General features: G+C 52.0%; 1 protein-coding gene across 1 annotated transcript in view; it reads right to left on the reverse strand.

The window, feature by feature from the left end:
- Positions 1 to 785: 785 nt before the first annotated feature.
- The window catches only part of PLXNA2 (plexin A2), a gene marked incomplete at its 5' end in the record, with an annotated part of 123661 nt that continues 111510 nt past the window's right edge, over positions 786 to 12936 (reverse strand). The window contains 9 exons of the mRNA XM_084302059.1: positions 786 to 1167; positions 2251 to 2401; positions 2677 to 2889; positions 4613 to 4782; positions 5319 to 5509; positions 7604 to 7703; positions 11918 to 12021; positions 12186 to 12345; positions 12644 to 12790. Coding sequence (XP_084158185.1) covers positions 1072 to 1167; positions 2251 to 2401; positions 2677 to 2889; positions 4613 to 4782; positions 5319 to 5509; positions 7604 to 7703; positions 11918 to 12021; positions 12186 to 12345; positions 12644 to 12790 — 1332 coding nt within the window. The 3' untranslated portion in view covers positions 786 to 1071. The remainder of the gene's footprint in view (positions 1168 to 2250; positions 2402 to 2676; positions 2890 to 4612; positions 4783 to 5318; positions 5510 to 7603; positions 7704 to 11917; positions 12022 to 12185; positions 12346 to 12643; positions 12791 to 12936) is intronic.

Below are 12936 nucleotides of genomic sequence, written 5' to 3' on the forward strand. Positions count from 1 at the left end.
CACTGAGACCGAGGAACTCGGCCAGAGCCTGCGCTGCTCTGCGAGTCGAAGAGGAGAACAATAAACACGTCACCTCGCTGCCTCTAGCCTCTTCAAGTATCGCTCACTGTAAACATCGGGTTCGTGGTTGTTTTTACTGCAAGAAGCCGGGGCGGCTGCCACCAGGCAGCACGGGCAGCCCCGACCCTGCCTCGCTGCCGGAGCACCGCCGCGCCGGGGATGGGGAAGGGGAAAGCACTTACATCACGTCCCTCCTCATTCAACAGCAAATGGGATTTAAAAAAAATATATATATATGTAGACACTATATAAATACATAGATAAAGCTGGATTTCAAGACAGGTTGGATGATTGGGTAGATTTTAAATTCATGTAAAGTTCCTTCTAGTGCCTATAGGTTACTCAGCCGCTGAACCGTTTCTGGCTAAATTGTTATTTCACTTGTGTAGAAAGGTGTGGTGCAAACTTGTGCTCATAATTATTTTTTTTTATAAGATCCCAAAAAGAAGAAGATTTCAGTTTTCCAGACTTTCCGATTGGTGTAAGAGTCCATCCGCAGAACGCCTGTGCCTCATCCTCGGGGGTCGGGCGAGGACAGGATTCAGGACTGAACCTTGCTGCCAGGATAATCTCTGTGGCCTCTGTGGTTTTTCCCCTGTTCCTTTTTCCTTTTTTTCTTCTTTTTCTTTATTTTTTTTCTCTTTATTTTCTAAAAAAAAAAAAAAATTAAATAAAGTTTTATCTCCTAATATACATCAAATGATTCTCATGCAAAGCAGCAGTCATGGAGACGTCCAGACTTTCCAGGTTCCTTCTTTCCATGAATAATGGAAAAAAATAATCCGTCTTGATTTGACTTTGATTGAGATGCTTTGTCTGTTTTTATCTTCCTGCCTTTTCGAACCGGATCCTACGTGATTTTGAATGCAGTCAGTCCTTGGGCCAGTCTCTGCTCTCTCTGGATGAGCCTCGGTATTTCCGTGTGCCTTTCTTGCTTGTTCTCCCTCTCGAGCCCCGAGCGTCCGTGCAGTACTCTTGCCCCTTGCTGTCTGTGAGCATCGCAGCCTTTCTTCAGCTCTCAATAGACATGGCACCAATAAGTTGCTCTACTTTGTATGCCAGACGCTGCCTACGTGCCTGCTCATCCTGTTCCAAAGCTCCAATGAGCTGGTATGGGGAAAAAAAAAAGGAGAAAAGAGAAAGAAGTCAGTGTGAGGGAGAAGGGGTGGGCAGGGGTGGGTGGCAGCAAGATGTGAGCAACTCGAAATGCAGATGCGTGTTTCAAGGGACAGACAGAAAGCCAGTGAAAAACATGGGATAAATCAGGTCTGAGGATAGCCTGGGAACATTTCTGGGCTGGATGCACAGCACAGCACAAAACAGCCGGTATTTCCCCAGGAGCAGCAGGCAGTGACAGAGCAGTACCGACAATGCTTTCTCATGACACGAAGTGCTGAGGTTTTCCAGTGACAATAAATCCCCTCCCTCGGCTTTGCCCCTGTGAAGAATCTGGAGTAACAAATGGCAAAGCAAAGCAATGAGCGCTTCCCCTCTGCACAGCCGTGCTCGTTCATTTGCTGCCCAGCTCGGAGCATGCAGCCAGCACCGCACGGTCGGTCCTGCTCTTGTACCTTGAGCTCCACATTTCTTGTCTCATTTAGCATGAAAGTTATCAGATTTTAAACCCTAATCGGAAAATAGCTGTGGCATTGTATCACAAATGCATACATGCAATTAAATTACAAAACCCTTCCTTTTAACGGACATAATTGCAAAATAGGTTTTTCTTACGCTGAAATGAAGGGGTGGAACAGATGGCGAGAACTTGGTTTCAAGTGATGCATTCATTAAAGGCGCTCAGGCTGCCAGGGAATCTTTGCAAATAGGAGCCTGCACCACTGCACCAGGGGAGTTGTACTGTGCTGTTCCCAAAAAACACGGATGTTTCTGGGGGGGTTCACTGGGCCATGATGATTTTCTGCTGTTACTAGGAGCGATCTGCACTTGGTGTGTGCCAAGGCTGAGGAATTCAGCTGCTCACACGGTGTTTGAGCTCTCAGTCCTTCAGGGAAGCACCCTACAGAGCAGGACCTGAACCTGGCTGTGCAGGATCAGAGCTGATGTGGGCGGCAGCAGCACAAGAAGTGGCCGTGCTGCACCAAGGGTGAGCTGGGACGAAGCAGGAGCCGTGCTCCACGCATGGAGGTGGCCGGCAAGGGGACCGGCACGGCGCTGCCCGCGGGCACCCACCTCCTCGCTGTACTTGCTGACGTAGGAGTAGATCTCGTTGAGCGCGCTCAGCATGTTGAACTCGGCCGAGTGCAGGCGCGACTGCTCGGCGAGGTAGGCGTTCATGTCCTGGTCGCTGATGGCCGGCAGCTTGGCGATGTCTGCGTAATACCTGTGGGGGCGAAAGGCGAGGGGCCCGTGAGGAATGCAGAGGGTTAAAATGCCCCTCTTCTCAGATTAAACTCAGTGGGGAAGAGGATGCCAGTTTGCTTTACGCCTACATCTAGCAAAATGGGATCCTGGGCTGTGAAAATAAAAGCAGCAATGCTAGGAGCTGTGCCACCAGCTTGCTGCAGGAGCCACGGGTGCTGCAGCACCTGCCAGTGAGAGCAGAGGCAGCCTGCAGGACCTGGGGCAGGAGCTCAGCAGGACCACGCTGCCACTGACCTCTCCACCCAGCTCTTGTAGCTGGGGATGTCCTTGGCGTACAGCAGCTTGTTGGAGGGGGAGTCCTTGCCCAGGCGGTGCTCGGAGGTGGAGCAGGAGTCCATGAAGGTCTGAGCCACGACGGAGAGGCAGGCGTCCGTGATGCTGCCCTTGTGGATGTCAAACACGAACTGGGGGTTTTTGATGACGTTCACCCAGAACCGCAGAGGAAGGCTGCGGAGAAATGAAGAAATAAAACCAAATGTTGAAACAAAGGCTGGGAACGGGCCCTTCCTGCGCTGTGTGTTCCCACTGGGAACCTGGGACAGGTTCGTGCTGCGTGCCCCACGTCTCATCCTGCAGCAGCAAGGTGAAGGAGGCGAGAGCTGGGCAAGCAGCGGGTGCTGAGGGTGCGATGCCTGCACCAGGGCTGGGCTGAGCAGCTCCACAAGGGCTCGCTGGAGGGGGTGGCCCTGCTATGGGGCACCTCCATGTCCCCACACCCCCCAGCTGCTGCCCGGCCACTCGCCGTCCATCCCCTGCGAGCAGGGCAGCAGGCTTCAGAGGCTCCATCCCCGAATCCCAAGGCCTTTGCAATCAAAGGGGAATTATTATTCCTTTTTTCTTTGGCTGTATAGCAGGATCAAACAACCAGCTGCTGCTTTCTATTACCTTTCAAGTCTGGGCTCTCTCCATCCAGCTAGCTGCACCGAAGGCTTCGGCATTAACTCTTGCTGCACTGCAGGCCAGCAGCTCGGCAGCATCCCCTGCAACGCCAGCTCCTGACCCCCAGTTCTCCAGCTCTGCCTTACAAACCCCAATTTGCTTTGACCTGCTCCAGCAGCCCAACCCTTTCCCACTTCTGCAAAATTCCCTTTCTGGGCATGCCATGTGCCCCATTCCCCATACAGCCCCAGGGATGCCAGGGTGCTGCCCTCAGCGCTGCAGCATCCTCTGGAGGATTGGAGCCATCACTGCTCGGGGTTAACCTGCCCTGGGTTCCCCCAGCACCATGAGCAGCATCCAGCCTGTGGAGGGCATGGTGAGAGCCGAGCAGAGCGCCCAGCACAACTGCTGGCTCACAGACCGAATTTTCCCCCTGCTCCTGTGCCCCCCATGCAGAGGCAGGACCGGGGTTTGTGCAGCCCGATGGCCCTGGCACAGGAACCTCCGCCGCTCGCTGCTTTCTTTTTTATTGCTTTAAGAAGTCCCATCTCTACTTGTGATTCAAGCGTTTTTATCCTAATAACTCCTTCTTCTAAGGCTTTCAATAAATTGTTTTTAGCTTCCCACTGCCTTAGCGGGGAATCCAGCTTTTGCAGACGTGGTGATTAGAGGCTTTTAAAACCACGCGGGACTTGGGGGAAAATACAAAATCTTCAGGGAGCAGCCATTTGTTGTGCTTTTTTTCCCCTCTCTCGCAGAGGTAAATTTCTAACCCACAGAGCTTTTAATCCTAAAATAACGGCAGAGGCAGAGACGTAATAGCTCCATTGTTTGGAGAAGGCTGAGCCCTCACTGCTGTCGGCGGGGGCTGTGTGTAGGGCTGACCCCCTCCTGCCCAATCCTCCTGCCCCCTGCTCCTGCAGCTGCCCCAGAGCCCCCTTGCAGGTAGCTCCGCACACCCCACCATCACCAACGCCATCGGTGCGGGCAGATCTGACCCATGCAGAAGGCTTGGAGATGGTCTCAGGGTTTAGCACAGCACTGGGGTTTCCTCCTGTGTGTGCACAGAGTAGGGGCAGGATCCAGGATCAACACCCACTGCATGGGGCAGCGGGGTAGCAGAGGTGCTGGGGGGAAGCACGAGCACGGTTCTCTGCCTTGTTTCACATGCTGGGGCTATGGAGCTGGGTTGCTCCCAGCCCTTCTTGCAGCTCTCCCCCATCTCTGTTTTTTTTTTCCCCAGCTCAGCAGCCAGCTCTGGCCGCCCTCCCACCCTCTCCTCCGTTCTCACCAGTTGCTCTTCCACGTGTGCCGCACATCCGTGTCGTGGATGCCGTGCTTATCTGCTTGCTCATCCAGGAAATCGAACATGTACTTGATGGCCAGCGGGAGCGCGCTGCCGCGGTGCACAGTGCTGAACAGCGTCTCAAACAAGTCGTCCACAAACTTCTGCAGCGTACCCTAAAGGGAGCAGCAGCCAGCAAGGTGAAGGAGGGGTGGAGGCACACGCGTGCTCTGCACAGCCCCATGAAGCACAGCCACAGATCCCGGACCCCGCAGGAACAAGCAAGGTCAGGAGCTTTGCAAACACTGCCCGTGCTGCAGGAGGACTGGGGGCTGCAGCTACCCAGGGCTGTGCTTCCTCTCTACTTCTAGCAGAAAACAATTCCTTTGCTTTCAAAATCATATCCGTGTCAGCCACAGTGATGAACATACAGTGAAATGAAGGAAAGTTTTGTCAAAAAAAAATGAACAGTTAAGTATCTACAGATACTGCTGTCCGTAAAACTCTTCATGTTTTAATATCATGTAGAAGAACAAACTACACAGCAATCATGGTCAGCATGAGCCTATTTCTGTTGCTGCTCCAGGTGCCACCCAACCCCTGGGGCATCACAGGGACAGTCCCACCTTGGTGCTGAGCATCACTAGTGACTGCACAGCACCCTCCCAAGGGCCTGGACCTTTCCCAAGAAAATTTAGCACACGGCAGTTACCTTAGTAGCCAGTAGCCTGGTCAGGTAGATCTCAGACACCATCTTGCTGCCCCGGTCCCCTTCCTTCTGGTCTCCGTGGTCGTGGTTTTTGACCAAGTGCCAGACTTTGACGCCGCTCTCCAGGTCCGGGGTGATCATGGGGGCCCGGGAGCGCAGGCTGTCGGGGCTGCCGGTGTACCTGAAGGTGGAGTCTGAGCAGTGGGAGGAGAGGTCAGCCACATTTTGAGCAGACACTTGGAATTTTGATGAATGAAATCATCAGGATGAAATCCTTTCCTTCTCCTGCCTCATCTTGGTGACACCACTGTGCTCGTTCATGCCCAAATCACCTGCTCTGGTTTTATTTTTTATTTTTTTTGCAGGGCAGTGGAATGCAACACCACACAGACACCCCGAAAATGGAAACGTGTGCCAAAACAGACCACGTACTTAAAAACGATACGCCTTGCTCTTCACCCAACACAGAGCCCCCAACCTTGAACCTTTCCCTTTTTGCACTCAGACGGGGAACCTCTCCCTCTTCACTCACACCCTGCACTTACACGGCCACGGCACGACAGGTCCCTGCAGGACGCCTCTGTGCGCCCCAGCTCACGCACATCAACCCTGTGCCCTGACACCAGCACCATCCCAGTACAGTACCAGTACACATAAATAATAACAAGCTGCCAGCCCTGCTGCCCGATGGGCACAGGGAGCTCATAGCAGAGGAGCCAAAGGGTTCTTCCAATCGCACGGACACCATGCAGGGATGTGAGATATATTTAACTTCCCAAGCAACGCGTGCCCTGGATCCCATCCACGGCCTCTTCAAGCCAAAACATGGCTCAAAGAAGCCAACACCTATCGTGCCTTGCTCATTTTCTTCCTCTCACTACGTTTCTTTGTTCTCCAGGAACCTCTTGTGTTTTCTCAAATTTAGCCTTCCGATTCGCTTCTCACCCTTCTCAGCAAGAGGAAGGAGATCAATCATAAATCAGCCGAGGGAAGTACGCAAGTCATTACAAAACTAGCTAGATTTTCATCCCTGATTAGGGCTTAGATAAATGAGTACTCCAACTGATATAATTAAGGAGACAGACAGGGGGATGGCTAGGAAAGCATCTACTAATTCTATTTTTAAGCATAGCTCTGCGCTGATATATCATGGGGAAAGTAAATAAGTATCTCATTTAAATTCTGTCGGCACAATTAAAAGTATTAATCTTAACGTGAGCGATGATTCATACTGGTGGTTCGCAAAGGCTTTTGCATCTGGCATAGATCAATGAGCACCGAAGGCTCCTGTTGTGTCGCCCAGGCTCGGCTTTTCCTTCACCTGAAGGGCAGGGGCACGGGGCACAGTGAGAAATGACATTTCTCCCATCCACAGAGCCCGGCGAGGCTTTTACCTAAGGAATCCTGCCACGAGGAGGGCTCCTCGGAGAGAATTGCTTTGGGAGCTAGGAGCAGGAGGAGAGGGGTCTGTCAGGAGCCCTCTCGCCTGTAAAACACGCCGTACAACGAAAGATAATGAAAGATCAGTGCACTAGAGATTTTGCCACCGCTGCCTTTTATGGAAGTCTATGATTACTCTGATTGTGGATTTAGTGCTATAAATGCACACCTGGCACCTAACGGGCTCATTTATTCAGGCTGGGGAGCCTTTAGGGACCATCTGCAAAGTGCCTGGCGGTGCTATTATGCAAATACCGAATTCCCAGGTGTGTGAATCCTGGCACACTGAGTTAAGAGTGCTGTTACCCGTTTTTGACCCATTAGCTACGAATCCAGGATCCTCCACTTAGAGGAGAAACAGATGAAGGAGCCGGGTTGTTCTCATGTTCCCACGGGGTGCACAAAGCTGCTTTCCTGCAGCAGCAGCCAGGAGGGGCCCTGCAGCACCTGGCCCCACCGAGCCAAAAGCCTTTCCCTGGCCCTTTCCAGACCCACATTCCCAAAGGCTGCTCACGCGGTGCTTGGTGTCTTTTGGGTCTTTTTTGCTGTTCAGCTCACAGATGCAAAAGCCTTTGCAATAAATAGGTAGCCAAGCACCCTTTTCTGTTTGGCACGTGCACATAATGTCATTTTAGACAACGTGCTGTGGTTCTCTGGTGGAAGCTGCTGCTTTTTTCCACCTAATTCCCTTCAGGTGCTGCCCTCCTATGACAAAGGCAGCTTCAATCCCAGCTCACCCAGACACATCCTCAATCAGGACACGAGCTGGCCCCATGGCTCTCAGTGGCAGAGCAGCCTCTGGCCACCTCCTGCAAGCCTTCCCCCCCCAGCACATGGCTGCTTCTTACCATATCTGCTGATGGACGTGCGGGATATACTGGCAGAGGCAGGAATGTTGTAGGAGGAGGTCTGCTTGGGAACAAGAGCCACGACCGAGCGGTCCGATACCTGGGGAGGAGACAGAGGGGGAGACATCAGCAAGGGCTGCTTTCTGCACTGGGTGCTTATCTGCTAATGCAGCCAGGAGAAATCCTCAGGGCCCAGGCTTGGCAAGGAGCTGATGACTTGGTGCTCGGGCCCTTGGTCAGGGGGGAAGGAGCCCCTGGCTTTCTCGAGGGGAAAGGTGCTCCTCATCCAGCTGAGCTCTAATCAGGAGCAGCTTAACAGCAAGGGACTGAAGGAAAGGCATGTAAATCAAAAGACATATTGAAGATGGTTTGGGTTGCTCTGATTTAAGATTACATTTTATCCAATAAAAATGAGAATCTCAAGAATTGTTGTGATCCAATTAAAGTAACAATGCAGAGGGAATAAAACAGCTATAATAACGTTATGGACCATAAAACATCCCTATTAAACCATTTTTTATTTTAACAATTTTTATGAACTTTAAAAGTTTGATTTACAGCCTGGCACGTCATAAAGCCATCTTTCAAGGGTATTAAATTGTCTGTCCCTCTGCTGCACCAGAGAAGGAATTAAACGCTGGGAAGTCAAACTATAAATGAACATTAGTGCTAACAAGGTTTTGTTATAGCAGACGTTAGTGGCCATGTTTAATTTTACCCACCCTATAAATCTAATAGGCACTGGATGTTTTTTAGCTTATTTCCCACAATTAGGGATCCACAGGTTGCCAGGGGTCCTTTTGGCTGTGACCTCGGGGTGCTGCGGTGTCCCCAGGGGACGGGAGCTGCCGGGGGGGCTGCGACCTGTGCCCAGCACCTCCCTCAGCACCAGCACACGCGGCACGGAGCCGCACAGCCAGCTCGCTCCCTTCCAGGCTTGGCAGTCCACTAAGATGAAAGGTTTCATGCAAATGTGAGTTGTTATTATCGCTAGCGATAGTGGAAATAATAGCACTTGCGTTTCACAGCACAAAAGTGAGATATTCCCAAGCAAAACACTTCAAACACCTCTGTTATTTCCTCCTCTGCTCCTGCCTCACTTCATCCAATTTATTAAGTCAATGGAAGGAGCGATCAGCGGTGATATTATTTTCCTAGGCTGTTATTAGCTGCCACTTCAGCTCAGTTTCACGACGGGCGAAGCTGAGCGCTGGCGCTGGGTGCTGCAGCTTCACCGGAGCCACACAGACCTGGGCGAGAGGCGTTGGAAACTGCACACACACCGAGAGCTCTCACTCTCTAAATTTCGGGTCGAATGGCTCTTGTCAGCTAGAAAGTACCAGCGTACAAATTAGCATCAGATGTAAGATGCATTCCTTCCCCATCTCGCTCTGCTGTTGCCACACTCCCGTAAAGCCCAGGAGACGCCCGAGAAGCTGGCTGGCTGTTTTACAACTTTATAAATATTCTGATTCTTCTACCAGCTGGAAAAGTGCTGCACAAAACACCTTAAAGAGAGGAAAAATGAAAACGGGGCCGGAGGGAGCCACAGTCTGGCAGCACCGACACCTCCCTGCGACCTGGGCCAGCGAGGACACAGCCTGAGCAGCTCCACCACCAGATCCTGGCTGTCATTTTCTGCACAAATCTTCCCTCTCTGCTTCTAATTTTTCATTTAAAATAGTTTCCTAATCTCTCAGCCCTTCCAGGCTCCCAGTGGCTGACAGGTATTCATGCTCTGCTGCCTCCCAGTTAACCCTGCACGAGCCGCCGTAAATCATTTGATATTGAATTCGGTGCCTCGTTTTCCCCGAGTAAAGCCATGCAGGGTGAGACTCTCCCGTGGAGTTTAATAGGCATGAAACCAAAAGGACACCACGCAAATGTAACACAATTCCTTACAACTTGGCTTAAAAGCTCCGGAGACTTTAACAAAGCATTACAGCCATTTAACCTATACTTCTATTTTAAAAAATGAAGAAATAAGCAGCAGGCATGCAGTTCTCCATATAATTCTCTAATGTGGCTCAAAAATATTACAGAAAGTTGAATATTTCCTTTCAAATCTAGCTTGGCTTTTGACAATGCTTCCTATGAAAAATACATTTTACCCACTGTTGCAGACATATGCTGTATTTTTATCACCCTAAACACGTTCAACACAAAATAATGTCAAAATCATTAGGTGTGGGGCTGCACAAGTGCCCCGGCCCTGGCAGAGCACGGCGAGCAGGAGGAAGGCTGCTGGGTGCCTGGCAGGGCACGGTGCTGAGCCCCGAGGAGCTGCAGGGCTCAGCACAGCAGCAGGATGGTGGGGACCAGGCGCTGCTGGTCCTTGCTTCAGCGCCTGCTCCGAGGCAGCAGTGCCTCCCCAAAATGCACAGGGCTTTATTGGAGGAAATCGTGTGCTGGGCATCTCCAGCGACTGCGTGCAGATCCACAGAGATCGCTTAAATCGGCAGATAAAGGTGTGTGACAAAGAGAAAGACACCCGGCTGAAAATAAAGCCAGCTCTGAATGAGAGGGGGAGGTAGCTTTACAGAGCCGGATCTCATATTTATAGAAATCCAGAAACCATCTCGCCAGTCCTCCTCTGGCTGGAGGAAATCTACACGTCATGTTTATGGGTGAACCACAGCTGTTTCGTACGGATGGTTTCCCTTCCCTGCCTTCCTGCAGATCGCAGAATTCCCCCCGCGCTCCTCTGCCAGGCACTTTCTCTGTGCTTCAACAACCCTGGTTAAAGCAGTGAGAGCAGCGCCTGGGGCGCGGCTGATTTTATGCCCTCTTCTAAGCCGTGCCTCTGCCCAACAGATTTGTTTTACTGTGCAGTCCTGGAGCATCTGTATTTCTGATACCTAATAAAAACATTTATTACCCAAACAGAAAAAAATACTGGTAGAAATACAGAAAATCGTTGCTGTTTGTTTTTGGCAAAAGCCCTGCCTTGACAAGATTTCTGCTGCAGCGCAGAGAACTTGGCTTCTTTTTATGGCTGCAACAGCTCCACTCGGGCTGCGCAGAGCTGTGGCCAGAGCCATGTGCAACTGCTACCTATTTAGATACTTGGCAGCAAACTTCCACTTTGTTCCAGAGCAAAACTGACACTCGAGTGGCAGGAATAGCTGCCGTGTCTTGAGTGCTGTCAGGATTTTGTTTATTTTAAGGGTAAACTTATGGCTCAGATTTCCCCCAGGCACCGAAGTGAAAATACTTGTTCCCCTAGCACCCAGCACACATCAGAGCAACACAAAATTCACTTGCAACTTCCCTAGATGACTTTTAAAGATCAAGGCACAGTAAAATCTCCCTGCTTCCCTGCGTGTTGGTTAATCCCTTGCAACTGTCAGGTAGGAGAGGTTTTAAAAACAACACAATTCACCTGCACGACTCCCACGGCGTTTTGCAGTGAGCTGCGTAATCCCCCGGGCTGCCTGGGGAAGCTGACCCTCGAGCAGCTTTTTTACAGGCACTTTGCATGTTTCTGCCACCCAGCGCCTCACTCCCTGATGCTGTGGCTCCTGTCAACACTGGCTGGTGCTCAGCTTACACGGCGTGAGTCCCACTGATGGACTCACGATGGTGTATGGACAGGGAGGGATGCCAGATTGAATACTGAGCACTGCTGCGTAGTTACTGATGGACAGCAGTAGGTTGCAGGTCCCAATTAATGCAGTCATCCTCTGCTGCAGCCAGACTCAGAGGAAAAGCCTCTGATTCCTCTCTCAGACTCCCCCAGCCCCGTCTGTACCTCTCTGGACACCTCGCACACCCTAAGCAGTCCTTTCCCACCGCCACTCGTGCTGCAAAAGCTAAGGATGGCAAAAATTGCTTAGCTCACCTTGACCAATGCAAAATAGAGCCTCCTCATTGCCTGGCTTGGTTTTACACGGCTTCAGGGGCAAAACTCCTGGGACTTGGCTCAGAACTAGGTCTGGGAGATGGAAAGAAGGCACAAACTCCTCTTCCTCCCCCGGCTGCTCTCCTGCTTGTCCCACTCTGTGCCATCCCCACCTGGCCCTGCGGCTCCAGCAGCAGCAGCTCAGCCCTCTGCCAGCTCCGTCTATCTCACCAGCACGGCTGGCGGTTTTAATTTAGCCAATTTTCACCTCTGCTAGTTTCTTTAAGATCCATGTCAAGGTTGCTTTCCTGTCTAATGCAGAAGCACATTGAAGCAGTCAGGTTTATCATACAAATGTGACCTCCCCGCCTGCCTCGGTAGGCGAGACACTTGGAAAATTAAATTTCAGCTTTTTTTTTTCTCCTTCCTCCTGGCAGCTTCCTGGAAGCCGCCTGCAAAGGCTGCTTTCTCACCTGATAATGCATCAGGGTGTTCAGGCGCTTCCAGTCTCCCTCAATCTTGGTGGTGATGTCTTCATCCTGCAGGACCACCCGCGCGATCCGGCCCTGCCGCCACTCTGCAGGAGAGACAAAAGCCATGCAGTTGGGGAAGGGAAGGACACCTGTGGGCTCAATCCGCTCTGATAACAACATCTAACCGACTTCTGGGCAGTGAAACCCGCTGAGGATCACTGCCAACACCCCCCTAACCCATCCCCTCCAGCAGGTGGGGGGTTCCTACCCAAGTCCATGTCAACAGCTCTCGGTCTCTGGGAGTAGGGGACGTTCTTGTACACAGCATCGAGGATCTTCTCTTTGACCTGAGTGATGGTATCACAGTTCAGCACCTTCACGGGGATCTCTGGGCTGTTCTCGTTGTCCGGGTTCACGCAGTTCAGGATCTGGAAAGGAAGGGGAACCACACCGTTCCCTGAGGGGCTTCGGGCCCGAGTCCAGCTGCCCTCCCTTTGCTACAGGGAGGCCAATGGTCGATGCATGGGGAGGTAAAATGCTCCCCTCAAACCCTGCCTTTCAAAACCACAGCTCAGCTAGGGACACCGCTGCCTCAGGCCTGGGTCTGGCAGCATGAGGCCTTCCTGCAGGGGAACACTGCTGCTTCACGGCAGTGCCCCATGGCCCACGTCCAAGCGGGGAGGACAGGAGCAGCAATTCACGGCCACATCCCCAGGGATCACTCACCAGAGTCTTGTACTCGATTTGCTGCCGGATCAGCTTGTCCTCACTGAGGGAGTAGCGGGCCTCCCCCGTGATGGCGTCGATCGGGCCCTTCTCCATCTGCTGCTTGATGGCACAGTAGAGCATGAAGAGCGGCTCCCCGGCACACTCCTACCAACGACACAGACAGCAAAACTGACACGGAGGTGAAGGTGCATCTCCTCCGGGGCCACTGGCCCACAGACCGACTTCACACGGGACTGATTTCGGCAGAGGCACGGTCCCGTTGCCCTAATTGCCAGCACTTGTGCTATCCA

This window comes from Netta rufina (genome assembly GCF_964035555.1).
Source record: "Netta rufina genome assembly, chromosome: 26".
In the NCBI taxonomy this organism is placed as follows: domain Eukaryota; kingdom Metazoa; phylum Chordata; class Aves; order Anseriformes; family Anatidae; genus Netta; species Netta rufina.